Raw genomic sequence first — 21,107 nt, 5'->3', positions numbered from 1 at the left:
CCTGGTTATCTCTATGTACGAACCCACTTAATCTCCCCCCCCCCACCCCTTTTTTTTTCTAACAGAACTAATTACACCTAAACATCACCCCATAAAACTTCCCCCCCCCACACTTCACCCCCCTTGGTCCTATCTTTGGAACCAAGGCAGATAGGATAGGCGAGTTTGGGTTCGCCTGAACCGCAAAATCAAGATCTATTGATTGGCCCCTCCAGAATTCTAAAATTAATAATATTTTGTAAGTTATATGGATTTTTATGTTTAGATTTTTATTTTGTTTGTAGATACGTTAAATATAGGTACAACGTAACAGTGTTTGGGCTCATTAGAATCCTTACATTACATTAAGCTCTATTTACCTTACTTTCAATTTAATTTCTAAATTTACCTTATTTAAAAAAAAAATGTAATTACTTTCTTATTCATTTTGTATATTCAGTTGTCATTCAATTAAGGCTGTTAGCGTGTTAGTTCCTATTTACTTGCTGCCGTTCCGGAAATGTCTTCTTCCGCAGCATCATCTCGCCCTACTACCAGAGCTGGCGATAAGGGGTTGGTAGCCACAGCTATGGCCACTAAACGACCATCATCTGACCCCGGGAGGCTTAAGCCATCGACAAGCCGAAAACTCGACGCGGGGGAGGGTTCCTTCACCGGAAGTGATTTCGGTGCGGGCTCGGGCAGTAAGCCCGGCAGCGCTGAACTGGCGCAAGCGCTCCAATGGGAGGCGGATTACCACACTCCGCCATCGGGAGGACGTCCCACCTGCGCTGGGGAGCCCGTGAGCCCAACCGCAACCCTCCTAAAAGATGCGAACCGCGTGTACCAGTGGGCGAAGGAAGAGCTGGAGAAATCCGGAAATCTTAAGGGCTCTATTAAAGCAACCGTAGTGGAGGGCCTCAATTTTTTATATGAGGCTACACTTCACGTTAATAGTGTACGGTGCGACCTCCAATTAAAGGTCGCTAACATGAAGAGACGCCACGCAGAGGACATCTCGAGGAGGGAGTCCAGCCACACGGAGCAGGTCATGCTCCTTACGCAGCGGCTGGAGAGGGCGGACGTGAGTGGACAGACTGCGGAGTTGCGAAAGGAGCTGGAGGCACTTCGCAAAATAGTCGAATTTGACCTTATCCAGCAGGTCAAACTGTTCCCCTCTCCACCCGCAGCGGACCTGGGCTCCCTGCTGGGAGAATTAAAATCAATGCGTGAGGAGGCAACTTACATGCTTGCTGAGGTGCGAGCTCTGGGGGCTAAAACAACGAAGCTCCGGGAGGAGCCTACACAGGCTCAAGTGCCACCTTCATATGCGGCAATGGCCGCCAAGGCACCGGCAAAGTCCGGCCACTCAATAGTGGTGACAAGTAAGTCGCCCGAGGATTCGAGCGACAACGTTGTCGCCAAAATAAGAGTGGCCGTTGACGCTACTAAAACTAGCGCCAAGGTGGATAGCGTCCGCAAAGTGCGCAATAAGAAGGTGGTGCTCACTTGCGGCACCAAAAGTGAGGTGGAGGCTGTAAAGACCCGGCTCGGGGCCAACTCTGGCCTCCAAGTCCAAGAGGCGAAGGGTAAGAACCCGATGGTAATCATCAGGAACGTACTCGCTTGCCTCAAGGATGAGGAGGTCATCGAAGCCCTAAGAGCACAGAATCGGGAGCTCTTTACAGGCCTCCAAAAAGACCACATAACGGTAGAAACATGTTTTCGCCGTAGGTGCCGCAATCCGCACCTCACTCATGTTGTCCTGCGTGTGGCCCCTCCGCTCTGGCGCCGCCTGACGGACGAGGGATCTGTCCACCTGGACCTTAAGCGGTCTAAAGTGGAAGACTTCTCGCCCGTCATACAGTGTTCGAAATGCTTAGCATTCGGACACGGTCGGCGTCACTGCAAGGAGTCTTCGGACCTTTGCAGTCACTGCGGGGGGCCACACGTAAGGTCCGAATGCCCCGATTATGTCACGGGGGAGCCGCCCAGCTGCGTAAACTGCAGACACGCAAAGCTGGATAAGACCGACCACGGTGCGCTTAGCAGTGACTGTCCGGTGAGGCGGAAATGGGATGCCATTGCCCGCCTTGGCGTGTGTTATTGCTAAGGGCACCGCGGTTGTGTTTCCAGGCGGTCGTAGGCTCGGGGATGCTGCTTCAAGGCACATGATACAGGTAAACCTGCAGCGGAAGCGATTGGCAACCGATGAGCTGATGGCTGAAGCTGTCAGCCAGAAGGTGAGCCTGGCAATGCTGCAGGAACCCTACACAAGTAATCAAGGTGCCTTGAAGCGGTATCCGGGGGTCCGCGTCTATCAGATGGACCAGGGGACAAGTAGAATCAATCCCGCAAAGGCCGCAATAGCGGTCTTTGATAAAGACCTCCAGGTTAGGTGTGACCCGAGCCTCCAGTCGGAGAACATAGTGGCAATCACCATTGAGTTCTCCGACTGGACACTTGGGATAGTATCCGCCTACCTGGAAGGGGATAAGCCCCTGGACCCATACCTGGAACGTCTATCCAGCGTCCGATCCAAATTGGGAACCTTGAGTGTTGTGATCGGAGGTGACTTTAATGCGTGGAGCCCCTGGTGGGGTAGCACGCTCGAGGACCACCGGGGAACCGAATTGGCAGGGTACTTTGATGACAACGAGCTGCACATCCTAAACACTGGGACCGAACCCACATTTCAGGTTGTTCGGGAAGGTCGGCTCTGCACAAGCAGAGTCGACAACACGGTGTGCAGCCAAAGTATCCTGTCAAGGATGGAGTCCTGGAGGTTGGACCCAGACATGTCAGTTCCGATCACAATGCCCTAAGGATAGGCCTTCGCACAGGTCGTGCGAAAGCATCTGGCCCAGCACCAACCACTCGGGCTTACAACACTAGAAAGGTAAACTGGGATAAGTTCCGAAAGGAACTAACAGCGGGTTAGCTTCCTGGATGCTCCCCATCCAGCCCTCGCTCCTGAGGTAGAATTCTGTTGCCTCGAGGAGACACAGGCCGAAACCGCCGTGGTAGAAGTGCAGGATGACCAAGGAGAAGGAGAGGGTTATCTGCAGGTCTACACCGACGGCAGCAAGATACAGGGCAGGGTTGGAGCCGGAATTTCATACAGGCGGCGAGGCCTGGAAATCAGAGCAAGGAAACTCAAATTAGAGGATTATTGCTCCGTCTTTCAGGCCAAAATGTGCGCAATTTCGAAGGCTATCGAGGACATCTTGAAGATGCCCGACATGAGGGTCGAGATTCTTAGTGACTCCAGGTCGTCGCTGGAGCTGCTAAGGGATCGATCCTCATTCAACCCGATAGCCTTCGAAATCAAAACCCTGATTCGGCGGGCCCGAGATATGGGTAAAACCATTCGGTTCCGCTGGGTCAGAGCGCATGTAGGTATTGAGGGGAACGAGAGGGCTGACCACTTGGCGAAGGATGCGGCGCTCCACTCGAAACAGAGGGCTGCGTACGACGGAGTGCCGGTTTCGACTCTTCGCCGTGGAATAAGAGCCAGGACCCTCGGCGTCTGGCAGGAGCGTTACACTGCGGGCCAAACCGCAAGTGTCACAAAGGCGTTCTTGCCAGACGTCGCGACGGCTTATAAGCTGGTGCGGGAGGCACCCTTCTCCGCTCTGATGGCCCAAGTCATCACGGGTCATGGTGGCTTCTCGGCGTATCTCCACCGGTTCGGACTGAAGGATAGCCCAGTGTGCATTTGTGACGGTCAAACGGACGAAAGCGCAATGCACCTGGTGCTCGAATGCCCTAGGTTCGGTCGGTGGAGATACGATCTTGAGGTCCAGAGTGGAGTGGCCGTACTGGAGGCCAACCTCCCCATATTTTTGTCTGGCCACAGAAGACTTTTTGAGGCATTTTGCCTCAAAATCTTGGTAGATGTGCTGCCAAAGAACGGCAGCAATATAAATTTTAAGAATGTAAAAATGTAATTGTGTTTGTAAGCAAAATAGATTTAATTGTATATATAGAATAAATAACACTAGGCTTAAATAATGTAATTTAAAATATAGCAAGGCATTTTTAAAGCCTGGTTCCCTATGATTCAGCATAGGGACCTTTTTACAAACCTTAGCCTCTAAGATTGATTGTGTGTGTGCCTAGAGTAAGATAGGATTAAGTCATTGTAATATAGTAAGACAAATAATAGTCAAATTGAATTGTAATATAAATACATAGTAGTAGCCTAAGAACTGAAAAAAAAATGTATTTAATTAAGTAGATAATAAGTTTGTAATAAATGTAGATGTAAATAAAATACTCCCACCTTCATCCCCTACAGCTCAATGGTAGGGAGAAAGCTGTTAACTAGTAGCTCCTCGGCCCTGGAGCGAAAGCTGCCAGGGAGGTAGGCCTAGTAGTCAAAAAAAAAAAAAAAACTAACCTAACCTAACCTAACCAGTTTCGCAACTCACGCCGTGCTGAGTGCATACAAATTTTTTGCTCAGTTAAATAAAAATCGTAGTGTTGGAAATAATAAGTTAAGTTAAGTAAATGTTCTTTATATGTGTGTTGTCAAGCAAATAAGTGCATTTCGACAAGAAAACAGCTTCAGAAAGCTTCTGAATAATTCAGTTTACGAAATTGTTTAATGTGTTGTGTTGTCGTAATCAACTGATGTTATTCCTAACTATTAAATTGGTAAATAAATTAACATTTATGTGTAAATATTACATTGACTGCTAGCTCAATCATACATTTCAAAACATTCTCCATTAGCTTATAAAATAACAAGAACTTTTAGTGACTTTTAATTAAATTTTCGTAGAAAGTGGAGGAATAAGGAATTTAAATTGAATGAAAAAATTAAATTAATATTATTTAATTGTAATTGTGAAAAACGAAGTCATAAGGCGTGTAAGTACTAAACTTAAAAAATAAAAAATCTATCAATTGACACTACCGCCGCCATTTCCTTGTTTGTCCGTCGTCAAACCACAGAGTAGTTAACCAAAGGGAGGTGCCATTGACACAGAGTATATACCAGAAAACAATTACTAGTACTGATGGCGTTATAGTTGATACGGGAAATAGAAAAAGATTTGGTATTACATCAATATATTACATACATATATCAGTTAGAAAATATTTGAATATTAAAATGTCGTCTGATAAAATGCCGCTTAGTTCGCCAAAAACGCCAACGGAAAAATTGGGAGAATCTTCGCGTCCTGTATGGAAATGGTCACCAAGTGATGCACGAAAGTCATAGAACGCCGTAATTGAAAAGTTAGATGTATCTTGGAATATTCCGTCCTCAACTAAAAAGATCATCAAAGATGCCTTGGACCTGTTTTATGACTTAATTAGAGATGTAAACAGCGAAAACTTAGCTTTAAAGAGGGAAATGACAAAAATGAAACAAGATATGGAAAATATGGTTCAAGATGATAGCCAGGCTGGAACCACCCCCAAAAATCTGGATCACCTACTAGAAGGTGTTAAGGCCCTTAATGTCAAGAGCGACAAGTTGCAACAAGATATTGAACGCATCGCCTCACAAACAACGCGGTTTCTCGAGACACCGCCGCAAATCGCTGTATCGCCGACCTATGCGGACGTTGTAGCACGAGCTCCGGCCACATCCGGTCACGCAATAATCGTAGGGAGCACGTCTCAAGACGACTCGAGCGAGAGCGTGCTCAAAAAGATTAGGGTGGCCGTCGATCCAATTAAAACTGGGGCCCGAGTCGATAGTGTCCGCAGGGTACGAAACCAGCGCGTTGTGATCACATGCGGATCGAGGGAAGAGGTGGAAGTTGTGACCGGCCGACTCAAAGAGAGCCCGACACTCACTTACCAGCAAGTAAAGGGGAAGAACCCTCTCATTATTATTAAGGATGTCCTGTCAGACCTTAAGGACGAAGATGTTATTTTGGCCCTGACAGCACAAAACAAATGGTTATTTTCTGGGCTCTCAGAAGAGGAGCAAGACGGTGCCGCAACCCTCACGTAAACCATATCGTTATGCGCGTAGCTCCAAAGCTGTGGCAGCGGGTGACGGCGGAAGGTTCAGTCCACATTGACCTCAAGCGGTCAACGGTGGAGGACTTCTCGCCGGTCATCCAATGTACCCGCTGTCTTGGATTTGGACACGGTCGACGAAACTGCAAAGAAGCTAATAGCCTATGTAGTCACTGTGGTGGCCCTCACCTACGACACGATTGCCCTCATTATATTGTGGGAGAACAACCATGCTGCCTCAATTGCCGGAGCGCTGGCCTGGAGAAAACAGACCATGGGGCTTTAAGTGCGAGTGTCCGGTCAGGCGAAAGTGGGACTCCATAGCCCGCCTGAGCGTGACATATTGTTGAGGAACCCGCGGTGCTTAGTTATAAATAATGATATATAACTATTTTCATTTTAAATTGTTTACATTGTATTGAAATTATTGAAATATTATTATTAAAAATAAATAGTTATTTAGTTTGTTACAGTACAACTTACATTACAGTTACAGTAAACTACTTGAAAAATAAAATGTTATCGTATTTCAGTTATATAATAGTTTTCCTATGTGAAAATGTATACATCATTATAGTTTGAAAGGTTTCTATAGCAATATTCTAATCTAATTTGTTAGTGGCTTTTGTAACTTTGTAATATTGTTGTGTCTATAAAAATAAATCGAAAACCTTTCAGGCTTATTACAATAATAGCTCATTATAACATAAGTACCAATATTGGTTTTCAAGATTTATAGGAACTTGTACTTTTAAAATTAATACTTTAAACTTAAAACATTAAAATATAAGTAATTGCTAAGGTAACGTAGTCTTATATTGTTTCGAATTAATAAGAAACAATAAATAATAATAACAATACTTATAAGTTATAGGCAAATTCTTAAAAGTGCAAAGATAACAAATATTTTTACTTTTCAATATTATGTTAGCTATAAAAACATTAATTATTATATTATTTGATTCTCAGATATGTTAAAGTGTTACAGGTGATTATAAAAATTAATGTGTTAATCTTTATTAATGTGTTAGCTTTAGAATGTTCATATAGCATTGTATACTTACTAAGCAGCTATGATTTGTGTAAGATTTTTATTTTTGTAAATTTAAAAACAAGTTGGAAAGCCCTTCAGGTTTATTATATTAGCTCTTTATGACTGAGTTAAGATACTCTTATTTTTGTCGATTTTGAAGATTTATATGTTAAAAAATTGTACTTTTATTATTAAAACTATAAAATATGTAATTTAAAGTGTTTAGGTATTTGAAGTAGTTTTAGTAATTTAACAGTTATCAGCATAATAACAAGTGACAATAACCGTGCAATTTAAGCCTACCCTCAACATTGATTCGGTAGCTAGTGTGAATCATCGCCGCGTACCTGTGATAACCGTGCTGCGTTTACAACGCCGTGCTGCGTTTACTACGCCGTGCTGCGTTTACCGCAACTGGCACGGTACTTGCCTGCCTACATTATAATATTATAATTATAATATTATAAATCAAGTAAGCCACACTGTTTATATATTTGACTTGACTTGGAATTTAAACTGAGAACGAAATGAATGATAACTTACTAATATTCTTTGAAAAAATGAAAACTGAGTTACGGGAACACACGGACCAAATTATGAAAAAAATTGATGACAAACTCGATCCACTTGTAAAGGAAATTTCAACTCTTAAATCAGAAAACCAGAAATTACGGGAAAGAATAGATATTTTAGAAAAAACATCAAGGAAAAATAATATAATAGCATTCGGGATAAAAGAGGAGGAGACCTCGCAAAATAACCTTATAGAATCAATATGTGAACTAGTAAGAAACAAAACTAGAGTTGCTATCAACCCGAGCGATATCAATAATATGTATCGTATAGGGAAACGTAGTGCCGATGAAACCAAATCTAGGCCAGTTGTTATATCCTTTCTGAACCAATGGAAGAAAGAGCACATTATGAAGAATAAGAAAAAGATGGAAACTATATATCTAACAGATGACTACCCAAAGAACGTCTTAGAAAAAAGGAAAATACTACAGGAGCAACTAATGGAAGAAAGAAAGAAGGGTAACTATGCAATTATTAAATATGACAGCCTCATAATCCGTGACAATACACATAAAAATGAAAAACGAAAACGAGAGAAATCGATTTCACCAAGGGAACAACAACTTCACAAACATCACGGTAATGCAAACAGATCCAAAGCAAATAGGACAAATGCCTTTGACTTACTAAGAGCAAGAAGTAACTCTCTCACTGCTCTCCCTTCAACTTCTAAAAATGAATAGGAGTACGACAGCCGGATAAAAAACAATACATTAAAAAAGGCACAAACAAAGTTCCCCACCCCGGCTAGTCACCGTGGGGACAACGACAACTACCCTCCAGAACTAAAAAACACTATTATAAAAAGTAAATTCAAATTCAATATTGCTACATTCAACGTGAGAACCCTAAAATCCGAAGAGCGACTTATAGAACTTGAACAAGCACTGGGACAAATAAATTGGAATATAATCGGAATTTGTGAAACTAGAAGAGACCAAGAATACATACAAGAAATAGAAAATAGATATATTTATTTTAATAAGGGTCTCATTAAAGGAAAGAATGGAGTTGGCTTTTTAGTGAAAATTGAAATGAAAGAAAGAATTAAGCAATTTATAGGTATTTCTAATAGAATAGCAATATTGGTCGTAGAATTGCCAGGCTACAAAAAAGAATGGACAATATTTCAAATATATGCGCCACACGAACTAGCAACAGAAGAAGATAAAAATTTGTTTTATAAAACACTCACCTCTACATTGGAGAAAATCAAATACGACAATCTTATAATAATGGGGGATTTAAATAGTCAAATTGCAGAATATACCGAACGAGAAAAAGGAATCATGGGCCCGTATAGCTATGGCAAGAGGAATGATAATGGTAACAGATTAATCAATTTTGCTTTCGAATTCAATCTTACTATTACAAATACACTTTTTAAGAAAAACAAAAACAGAAAATGGACATGGGTCTCCCCTGATGCAACTACTTATAACGAAATTGATTTTATTCTTACAAACAGACCGCGAACATTCGAGAATATGGATGTCGTCAATAGTTTTAATTTTAGCTCTGATCATAGAATTCTAAGAGGAACTATGAAATCTAAAGAAACAAGATCCAGGTATATTAAAAAACCAAACAGAGGAAGAATATCGCTACTGATTTCAGAGAACGTATTGGACGATTTTGAAAAGAAACTTAAACAAGAAATATACAACAATAAAGATGAAACTATACAAAACAAATATGATATTCTAGAGAAGAATTTAATTGAATTCAAGGATAAGTTAATTACACGTAAAGAAAAAAGGAATAACATTGGAAACGAAGCGTTGACACTATTGGATAAGAGAAAAGATTTGTTGGCTGATCGGAAAACTCATAAAAAAGAAATTCAAGACATAAGTAAAAAAATAAACGAAAGCATTAGAAAATATAAAAGGAAAGTGGCTACTGACACTATTATAGACCATATAGAAAAAACGGGTGGAGTGAAAAGGGCACAAAAATCTCTGGATCGTAACAAAAAGTGGATTCCTAGATTGTTGAATACAAAAACAGAAACGTGTCAAACATCGAGAGAACATATATTAGAAATCGCAACTAACTTCTGGAGCTTCTTGTACGAAGATCACGAAATAGAAACAACAGATTTTTATTACAGAACGGCACAGTTTGAAGAACAAGTACCACCTATACTACAGAGTGAAGTCGAAAAAGCTATAAGATCTCAAAAAGACGACAAATCACCTGGAGAGGATAACATATGTAATGAAGTGATAAAAGGAACTCTTTGTAAAACAATAACACTAATAACAAATCTAGATAATGAAATAATGAAGACAGAACAAATACCAAAACAGTGGACAGAAAATATAATTACATTACTTCATAAAAAAGGAGATACACAATTAATTGAAAACTATAGACCAATAAGCTTTATGCCCAACTTGTACAAAATATTTTCTAAAATTATTTTGAATAGAATAACCACAACATTAGATGAGTCGCAGCCAAGAGAACAAGCTGGTTTTAGAAACAAATTTTCAACGATAGACCATATACATGTAATTAAACAACTTGTACAGAAATGTAATGAATATAACCAACCATATTATTTAGGATTCGTTGATTACAGTAAAGCATTCGACTCTATAAAACACAACTCTCTCTGGAATGCACTAAAATACAAGGAATTAACGGCAAATATATAAATTTAATACAAGGAATTTATAAAAACAATAGAGCAAAAATTAAATTGGAAAGATTAGGACGAGAATTTATGATCAACAAAGGTGTGAGACAAGGAGATCCGCTATCACCCAAACTATTTTCGGCTGTTTTGGAACAAATCTTTCGAAAATTAGAATGGGAGGATCAGGGAATAAACATAGATGGTCAACGCCTACATCATTTAAGATTTGCGGACGACTTAATTATTATTGCCCAAGATCCTAGAACGCTCCAAAAAATGCTACAGGATTTGACCCAAGAAAGCAAAATAGTGGGTTTGGATATTAACACTGAAAAAACCAAGATAATGACTAACAGATCACATGAACTTATAACAGTGGACCAAAATACTATCGAATATGTTGAAGAATATACGTATTTGGGCCAAATCATATCCCCCACAAACCTCATGGACAAGGAAATAGAGCAAAGAGTGGCAAGTTCTTGGAGAAGATACTGGTCTTTAAAAAATATAATGAAAACTAATGAGATCTCGCAAAATCTTAAGAGCAAAGTTTTCAATATGTGCATTACACCTTGCATGACATATGGGTGCCAAACATGGTCCTTAACAAAGAAAAATATACAAAAATTGAAAGTGTGTCAACAAAGCATTGAAAGAAGCATGTTAAAGATCAAAAGGAAAGACAAGGTACGACTAACACAAATCAAGAAGAAAACGAAATTAGAAAGGATAGACAACACTATAAAAAGATTAAAATGGCGATGGGCAGGACACACCTTGAGAAGCAATATTGATAAATGGACAAAAAATATTATAGACTGGTATCCAAGACAAGGGAAAAGAAATCAAGGAAGACAACCCATTAGATGGGAAGATGATTTTAAAAAAGTGGCTGGACCAACGTGGAGACGATCTGCTCTGGACAGATCACAATGGAAATTTCTGGAGGAGGCCTATGTCGGAAGACAAGCGAACGATGTAGAAGATTAAGAATATCACTTATATTAGATTATTACTTAGATAAGAATATTACTTAGATTATTATTACTTAGCTTAGAATATTACTTAGATTAGAATATTACTTAGATTAGAATATTACTTAGTTTACAATATTATTTAGATTAGATTAGACTATATATATTGTATGAATCTTACATTGTTTGCAATAAAGGCTTATTCATTCATTCATTCATAAGCATTATATAGTTAGTTGAATATTAATGCGGTAAAGAATTGTAAAGGTGAAAGAGTGTACTATTTCTATTAATTTTTGGTTCTTAAAAGCTTCTATAGCACTGTATATTAAGCAGTTAGCATTTGTTATTATATTATATCGGTTACGAAGACTTAAATCTTAAAAAAGTAATTAAAATTAAAAGTGTGAAGCTAGTTTAAGCAAATATATTTTATATATAGTTAATTAAATAGTAATGCGTATGAGTACAACGAATTTTGCTTGTCCAAAAGGGTTGTACTCTTATTAGTTTATGGAATAGAAAATGCACATAGATTTTACTAAAAAGAGATTGTCTGATATGTCTGTCTATATGATAATAGATGGACCAGGCATTTCTATGCTGTTATATCTTTATTATCTAATTATATGTTATAAATGTATTGTATGCGAAGTAGCATTTATGTTAACCTTTTGATTACATGTAAAGGGCTGCCGGGAAAAAAAAAAAAAAAAAAAAAAAAACAAAAAAAAAAAAAAAAAAAAAAAACCGGCAGTCTCTCTAGATAATAAATGAGAAGTGTACTTATTTACACAATAATTTAAAACTCTACGATATATATTACGATTCTAACAAATACGGTCAATTCACTTTCAGCAAATATTGTAAGTAATGACTGTAATGTAGGATCAAAACCCCGACCGCTTGATGGTTGGGAAAAAATAGGGCGAAACTATAAAAAAAAAAATATACCTCTTACGCAAGGATCGGTGTGGATTAAGTGACAAAAAGTGCCGAAAAACCGTGTTTTTTGTCAAGTCTGTGTAATAAAGTGAGTGCGCTGGAAAAACTAAAGCGATACCCCAACATTTTTTGGATGTCATCGGCTGCACCTTAGCGTGCTGCACATTTTAAGGTGACGCATTGATAAACAATTATTTGAAATCGGGTGCCACGCCCCCATGAGCTCCCCGCAATCAGTTCATATCCCGGTAATTTAGCAGCAGCTATCGTGGACTCGGGCCACGCGAGCGGCCCGTCTCGCGTCATAACTCGCGCGCTACTCTGTCGTGCGCTGCCGCGCTGGGACATAGACGTCGTGGAGTCGCCTTACCTCTATTTAGTTTTTTATAATGATTTGAATATTTTAAATTTTTGTAGACAAGCTGATATTTTTTGTGGTACTATGTCGATAAAAATAATTTGACGGCATGATAAACATTAAGTGATGAACAAATACCCACATACTAAACATACCTACCTACCTACAAACTTATATACATACAAACGCCGGATGTCATATTCACTGCTATATTGTTATATAAGTATATATATTTATATATATAAATATATATATAGATATTTATGTATTATATGTATTTTAGTAAGTATAATTATTTTCCATTTAATCCTTTGTATTCATACCTTATGTATGTACACGAACCTGCCACTAAAGGCACCTCTCTCTAGCCTCAAAAGGTTTGCTGGAAGAAAACTCTTGTTAGGGTTGTTTGCTCGCCTTTGTACATGTCCTCTATTTCTGTCTTTTTCCTATGTATTGTATTGTGTGCAATAAAGAATTAAGGACTGCTTCCGCTCTTATTAGATTTTAGTATAATTATAAAATTCTGACATAGGTAAGTATAATAATATATAAGTAAAAACCAAAATTAAGAGGTAGGTAAGAAAAATTTCGTTGTCATTTAATTTTTGTTACTTATTATAATGTAACGATTACCTAAATAAGTTATCAAATTATTGAGGACATAGTAGGTAGTTTGCGGTCAATATTCAGAAAAAGCCATAATATATTCTGAACTATCTACGACAGAAACATCGTCTGCGTCAGCAACATCTTCGTCAACAAAAGCAAAATTATCGACATCAGCAGTTTTATCCGTGTCAGCAACAGTATCATCAGAATTTTCTTTTGTTTTTGGTTCTTCTGAAATATTTACAATATTTGACGCAGCATTTTCCTTGCTTTGTGCTACCATGCATATCAATAGATTGCTTGAACCCTTCGGTTATAATAGTTGACTCCATAGCAGTAGAAGCTCCATCGAAATTCTTATAGCACTCGTGTTCTTTTGGGCTTTCTTGTTTCTTTTGAGCTCTGGCGCAAATACAACAATATTTGTTTTTTACACACATGTACAGGACTTGGCCGAAACGTCTGCCAATAATGGCTGCAGCTCCTGATAACGCTGCGTAATTTGTTCTGTACGAACGTTTACTCCAGCACCCATCTACAATTACATCAATCATTGGTATTCCGTCTTTCGTGACTTTTCCTTCTTTAATTGCTTCTTCTCTTTCTCTTTCACCAGCTAATTTCATTTCGTCCCAAGCAGTGTCCTCCCAATCCCTACATATATCATTTTGAGTTTTATTATAGGTATATTCTGACATAATAGGTAAACCTACTGCTGCTGAAAATTGTTTTAATTGCGCATGACCACAACCTGCGGCCATTATACCCGCAACAGCATCTTTGTTCACATCATCCAATGACGATTTTATTTTATTTTTATAATTACACATCATACATACATATGTGTATTCAGATTGTAATCCTATTCGATGTTCAGAAATTAATTTCATTGTAGATAATCCGCATTTAAACAGAGATTTGTGTTGAGAAATTTTTACAAGTTCTGATGTGAAATGATTAAAATCTATTATTCGGTGCCCCAAGTTTTGTATTTCAGGCTGCATCTGAAAGATACAGAAATATTTATTTGTTTATTGTGGGTCTTGTATGATCTTCCTACTTTTGTAAGGACATGCAATGTAAATCTTACAAAAGCAGAATGCTTACCGTTACTTCAGATGTGCCTTCAACTATATATGGAAGTGCATTACTTTCTTCACATTGATTTTCAGGTAATACGTTTGAAGCCTGGTCCTTTTCCTTATATTGATTTTCTTCTGTCTAAAAATTAAAAATGTATGATTGATTATTTGCATTCTAGCCCATGACCAAAATAATCACTCTAGTAAAAATACTTTGTTCGAATAAAGCTACGATATAAAACGAATAATAAAATTTTGTTTACCATTGCTTCTGATTCGCATTGCGATATATTTGGAGGCGCATCATTATCATCTAATTCCATCTCAAACTGAAAGATAAATTAAACACTTATGATATGATGTTATAATTAATTTATGACCTTTCAGGTCATGTTATAAAATGTCGTAAAAATAAACTTACTGTTGTTTTAGGCGTTTTTTCTTCAAAATAACATGGAAGTGAGTTCTGATCCTTTTCGGCCGCCCTAAAAAAACATTAGTAAACTTGACAAGGCCTGTGATGGGTGGAAGGATTTGATGAAGAAATTTGTCCAGCAGCGGGACAACATTAAAAGAGAAACAACCGGCCAAATGCGAGTTGGACTCGCGCATGAAGGGTCCCTTACCATTACCTATCTATAAAAACGGCAAAAACGGCACATTTGTTGTATGGGAGCCCCCGTAAATATTTATTTTATTCTATTTTTTAGTATTTTTTGTTAAAGCGGCAACAGAAATACATCATCTGTGAAAATGTCAACTGGCTAACTATCACGGTTCATGAGATACAGCCTGATGACAGACGGTCAGACAGACAGATGGACGGACAGCGGAGTTTTAGTAATAGGGTCCCGATTTACCCTTTGGGTACGGAACTCTAAAAACAAACAACACTTTACTTTTATAAATTGACACTTATATCTATGTAGGTAATCATGAAACTTACGTGAGCGTCACATTTTGTAAATCTGCATACGACGATGACATTTCTTGTCTTCTACAAAATAAAATTCTAGTCATGTCTAGTTCATTGGAATATTATTTTCACACACGTTCAAAACTATTATTATGCAGTCACAGTGTGATAAATATGTAGTAGATAATTACATATATACCCTTCTAAAGAATCGATTGTATTCGTTTCAGTTTCGCCTAAATCCAGAGACGACTCCATAGTTTTTCTTTGTTCGGACAATTGTTTCCTAGAATTTTCATATTAGGTTTTTACTTTTAGGTACCCATGTAGGAATAATATACAAAATAAACATTATAATTATTATGAATGGTAGAACAGGGTTTTTCTGAAGGTAGATAGGCAAATACCTACCTTATTATGATGAAAAATATAAATATATTACCTACGTACATACTTCAAAAATATTCTGTGAGTGATTGTCTTTGTCGCTGAGTAGGTAAGGTAGCTACTAGGTACCAAAATACTGTTTTTTATGATACCAAATACACATCTTATAAAGAAACTTTATATAATTTTTAACCTACACACGCAGTGTAGGTAGGTACCTGCACACACATTACTTTGCCATGTACTTTACTGTTCATGTACCTGTTCCTTCCTATCCTAGGTATCTACCTTCTTTCTAACTAGGTTAGCAAGTACATAAGTAGGTATGTGGATTATGAATAGGAATTAGTAGGTACCTGCCTATATACTATTCATAATTCAAATAAAAGAAATATGTATCTCACGTTTACTTACCTTTTCTTGACCATATCCTTACATTTTTCAATGTACAGAGCTTTCATCTTCATTTTAGAAACTTTTAACTTTTTTTTTCCCTTTTTTAATAATTTGTAATATTTTATTCAGAATAAGATACGGTTATCGATGCTCGGGAGCTCGATTGGCACAAGTCCGACGCTGACAATGGTCAGAAACGGACTGAGGGGGGCCGCCTGCATACAAACAAACGCGATAGCTAGCTTGAAATTAAAAGTCGTAAGCGCCAAAACAGTATATCTCGTATAAAATAAAAACTATTGGTAATTATGTAAATTCCAATTACCATTTTGAAAAGGGTGTTTATACTTATATGTATATAAAATTAAGAGCCATAAATCGGTTCCGTTCAGTTGTAAAGTGAAAATCTATGTTTTTATTTAGCAGATTTTGAGTATTTTTTTTGTGCTGTAATAGTTGACCAATCGTGTAAAACCAATTACCAATTTGAAGTTAAGCTCATGAACAACACAAAACATAAAATATTAATTCCGAGTGTTTTGTAATTGCTGAAAAAAGTTGAAATCCCTGATGCAATACCGTCAATGCGTCGTCTTAACACCTTTTCTGGATTTTTACGACCAGGGATTCCGCTGTTATACAAGAAACAGTGCAGCACCACGTGGCACGTGGTGCCTCGAAACGCAGTCACACCAAGCAGATATATATATCACTGGATGCGTCAAGCCGAGACAAAGAAAAGGACATATCGCTTATAAAAATCGGACGATTGGAAAAATTTTTATGACCAAAAAACAAAAAATAACCTTTAAAAATAACATTTATTGAAAATTTTTCAAAAAGTAAAGCGACGACCTATATATTAAAATACGTCAAACGATTGTTCTCATTAAGACAAACGTTTTGACACCTAGAACAGATTTTTTGAGCCACCTGCAGCGACTTTAACACTTTACTACCGGAAACCACGTGGCACGTGGTCAGTGTTCCCGTGGGATTTGAACATCAAACGATACCACGTTGGGAACCCCTTATTATTTGAAGATCGTTGCCGTTTACTAATTGAAAATCCGACCATCCTGTGGGAAGCTAGCTCACCGAAACTGTTTTTATATATGAACATTATATTTTGTATATTTGTGCTTAGGTATATAGATATTTACATTTTTTGACTTTGGAATCGTATTCCTTGAATTTATTCGAGTCTAATGAGCCCAAACTCGATATATTTTGGAAACTCCTTATATTTTTAATTTATTTTTTTTTTTTTCAAAATTCACAAAAATTAAAAGAATTAAGAATTTTAAACGCCCAGGGATGTAGAAAATAACACTGTTACCGCTAAAAATACTCATATTACCGGCATTTCATTTTCAACATAGTTTTGGCCATTTTTGAGTCTTTTTGCGGTTTTTGTATTCAACCCCCAATTTTCAAAAAAATGTATTCCTTATAATTTAAGTAGTAAATCCAAAGTGCAATACTATTTGTGAAACTCCGTCTATTTATAAAGTTAAAGCTAATTTTTCTAAATTTTAATATATCAAAATTACTTCATAATAAATTTTTCAAAAATATCTGTTTCGAAAACCAACCGCACAAAAATTTGTTTTGCAGATAACTCGAAAACTAGGGGTGCTAGAGCAAAAATAACAAAATTTTACCCCTCCCCCCCCTATCAACCCCCGCCACGGCTTCACTTAGGTGAACCCCTTTGGACCCTCCCCGATCATTTCGGCATAGTCTCAGCCCCCTACCCCCAAAATTGGACTTAGAAAAATTTCTAGTGCCTTGGAAACACAAAATTACCTGTAACTCCGGAGTTTCTCAACCGATTTTGAAGAGGGTTTCAATTTTGAATTTAGCTTCAGATAGAGTTTTTTTTTTTTTGTGGGTGTCTCACTCAGGAATACGATTCCATATATTGATGATTATATTTGTTATATAATTTAGATATATCTAGATTGTAAGTTAGTTTTAATTTCGTTGTGTTGTATATTTTAATACCTCACTTAGACCCTTTTTATACGTGCCCAAGCTTGTTGGGCAAGCTAGTATAGTTTTATCTTGACGTGTTAAGCATCACTAATATAAATTTTTTTTCAAAATTTTTTGCTTAGTAGTTTAGTTAATATTAATTTTTTAGTCTCAAAATAAGTGTTTTTGTAAATTTTAAAAATCGGGGACAAGCTGAAATAGAAAAATCTGTACATATTTGTATTGGTCTTCAAAGGACCTTTAAAACAAGTCCAAACACGGGTGAATAAACGCAACGGGGAGCAAAGTTAAGAAAAAATATAGACGAGGTCGGCCATATTGGCCGCCATTTTGAAAATTTTAAAATAGCTATAATTTCGTTACTAGAGGTCGTACAGACCCGGGATTTTTTGGGGTAACTTTCCCCCGACTCGCTCTACATATTCTAGGCGCTAATTAGCCAAAAAAATTGACAGCTCTACCGATAGAGCTAGCATCATAGGACTGTAGAGCTAGTCGAGCCGAGCTCAGGGAGCTATCACACGACCTTGTACGACGTCTGGAAAAGGAACCCTAAATCCTGTAGTTGTACCCAACCCCGAAGTTCCCCCCAAGGCCCCATGTCATCGTTCCCGTGAAGAGACTGTGATAAACTAGCAATAAGACTCAGGACGACCACCCCTTTTGGGTATAGTCCATAGTAATAAGATAGATAAATAAATTTATAGGATTAAGTCAAGGTTTCGACACATTTATGTATATAAATAATATAAATACGATATTATTCTCTTGAGAAGCTAGAGGAAGCCAGGGGATCTATCCTGCAAAAAATCGCGTCTCAATAACTATAAAAAATTGAAGGAAATAGAAAACTTTCAAAATTTTGGCAGCCATATTGGCCGCCATCTTGAAAATTTTCGAAATTAAATATCTCCTGAACTAACTACTGGACTTGAACGCGGCTGTCTGTGTTGATACAAGCGCAATCAGCGCAATCTTACTAATAACAGACTGACTCAACATCGACTCTACATAGAGGTGCACCCCTTCCTCGCTTCATCAAATTTAGATTGTACCTGACAGCTCACATCCTATTGGGTGTAGAGTGTTTAGCTATTAGATAAGACCCAGGCTTATTGGCCACTTTTATTATTGATTATTGACACATATTACCCTATTGGGAATATACTCTAGCTTTAAGTATATTTTTTTTTTTTATATACTTTTATATTCACTTTGACTTATTATTGACACGGCTATTACCCTATTGGAATAGACCCTTTATTTTAACCTACAAATTAATTTGTAACCGAACCGTAATTAACTATTGACGATACTCGACCTACCTACGTATATAAATCTGACAAATCTCAAAAACAATAATGTTTGGCATAAGAACACCAGTCAAAGGCTCTAAAACAGACACAGAGAACCTGAAAATTATCGCGGGTGTCAGGCGTAGTATAAACGAGTGGGAACTCGCCGTAAACCAAGACCCCCAACAGTCTCAAGCAATGACAAAAGATTCGCCATCAACAGGGAAAACAACCGAGCTGAAGGAGCCAAGGGAAAAAGAAGCAAAAAATTGCCTCCTCAAAGCTATGGCACACCTTGGCGAATCAAGAAACATGAAGGCGGAGATAAAAACCGGAGTTACAACTGCTGTCAAGCGCTTATACCGACTTGTGAAAGAAAGCGAGGAAGAACTCAAAAATGCAAAAGGGTTAGATATAACACCAAAAGACGAAGGAAAAGTGGATGATAAAATATTAATTCCCCCACCCCTCCTGAACAAGATAGATCAGCAGACTGCCCTCCTAGAAGAAAATTCTAAGAGGCTGAAAGAAATCAGCACAAAGCTTGAAGACCTTCAAAAGGAAACAAGAAACAGTACAGCGGGCATCAAAAGAATGGAAGATGGAATGGAGAAAATGACCTACGCCAAGGTTCTGGCAGGAGAGACGAACACAAAAACCATATTAACACACCAAGAGGATACTAGAGAAAGAAAGACAATGCATTCAATAATCATCTCCTCGTCAAAGAGCGAGACAAGCGGTGAAATCTTGGAGAGAGTACGAACAGCACTAGACGCAAAAAAGACAGGCATGAACATAGACAGAATAAGAAAAGCTAGTAACCAAAAAGTTATAATGGGCAGCACGTCAAAGGAACAGATTGAACAAATAGCTGAAAGACTTAGAAGAGAAGATGGACTGACGATAAGTAGCGCAAATAACAAGGATCCCCTTATCAAATTAAAAGACGTCTTAACAGCGAACACAGACGCAGACATAATAGAGGCCATAAAAACTCAGAATAAACAGTTGCTCAAAGACCTAAAATTAGAAGAAATAACAGCTAAGATAAGATACAGGAAAAAAGCGCGGAATCCTCACCTAAACCACATAGTGCTCCAAACTACCCCAAAACTGTGGCAGGTGCTTACTAGAGCCGGCAGGATCCACATTGATTTACAGAGGGTGGTGGTGCAGGATCAGTCGCCGTTAATACAGTGCACGAAATGCCTAGGTTACGGCCACGGACGGAAGCATTGTAAAGAAAGCGAAGATCTGCCCAGCGCATGCGCCCACTGCGGGGAAAGGCACATGCGGGAGGACTGCCCCAAATACAAAGCGGCAGAAAAACCCTCCTGCATAAATTGTAAAAAATCAAACATCGAACGACAAGACCAAGGAGCGTTTGATGAAGACTGCCCTATACGAAAAAGGTGGGACGCTCTGGCGAGGAGCAAGATAGCGTACTGCTGAGGTTTCACAAGCGGATGTAACAGCAACAAATGTGGTTCGACAAAGCAAATCCTATAAAATAATTCAAATTAACCTGCAAAAGAAGGAATTGGCAACAACAGAGCTAATAATAGAGGCTCGTGCAAAAAATATTGCAGCAGCAATAGTGCAGGAGCCCTACATAGGGGCAATAGGAAAAATGAAAGATTACAGAGGAGTGAAAATAATACAGTGTGTCAATCCACCGGCAGAGGATGTCGTCAGAGCGGCCATAATGGTTTTTGATGAGAGCATTGTTATCACTCAATACCCCGCACAAACCACGACAGATGTAGTGCCGGTACGACTCAAGACGACAAAATGGGACATCTCTCTGGTTTCATTCTATATAGAACCAAACCAGAGAGACATAAGCACCTTGGCCGGATGGAAGATATTCTTGAGACTTCACGAAACAGAGTAATCTTCGGAGGGGACGCTAATGCTAAAAGCC

General features: G+C 38.3%; 1 protein-coding gene across 1 annotated transcript; it reads right to left on the bottom strand.

The window, feature by feature from the left end:
* Positions 1-13,176: 13,176 nt before the first annotated feature.
* On the bottom strand, positions 13,177-15,975 carry LOC126970356 (uncharacterized). The gene is made up of 8 exons (XM_050816210.1): positions 15,906-15,975; positions 15,304-15,390; positions 15,135-15,185; positions 14,610-14,673; positions 14,452-14,517; positions 14,214-14,327; positions 13,946-14,110; positions 13,177-13,413 (listed from the first exon to the last, which is right to left on the bottom strand). The coding sequence occupies exons 1-8, from the start codon at positions 15,956-15,958 to the stop codon at positions 13,177-13,179; spliced, it is 837 nt and encodes a 278-aa protein (XP_050672167.1). The 5' UTR covers positions 15,959-15,975.
* Between the last annotated feature and the right edge of the window lie 5,132 nt (positions 15,976-21,107).

The sequence above is a fragment of the Leptidea sinapis genome, chromosome 20, assembly GCF_905404315.1.
Source record: "Leptidea sinapis chromosome 20, ilLepSina1.1, whole genome shotgun sequence".
Classification (NCBI taxonomy): domain Eukaryota; kingdom Metazoa; phylum Arthropoda; class Insecta; order Lepidoptera; family Pieridae; genus Leptidea; species Leptidea sinapis.
Note: the sequence above shows the minus strand (reverse complement) of the source record. Positions and strands in the feature narration are given on the sequence as shown.

What these genes read in the sequence shown, in the direction of transcription:
- LOC126970356 (XM_050816210.1), bottom strand. Translation starts at nt 15,958, where the DNA reads ATGAAGATGAAAGCTCTGTACATTGAAAAATGTAAGGATATGGTCAAG. An exon ending in TTACAAAATGTGACGCTCAC is followed by an intron (nt 14,674 to 15,134) that starts GTAAGTTTCATG and finishes ATGTTTTTTTAG; the next exon opens with GGCGGCCGAAAAGGATCAGA. An exon ending in AATGCGAATCAGAAGCAATG is followed by an intron (nt 14,328 to 14,451) that starts GTAAACAAAATT and finishes TTTAATTTTTAG; the next exon opens with ACAGAAGAAAATCAATATAA.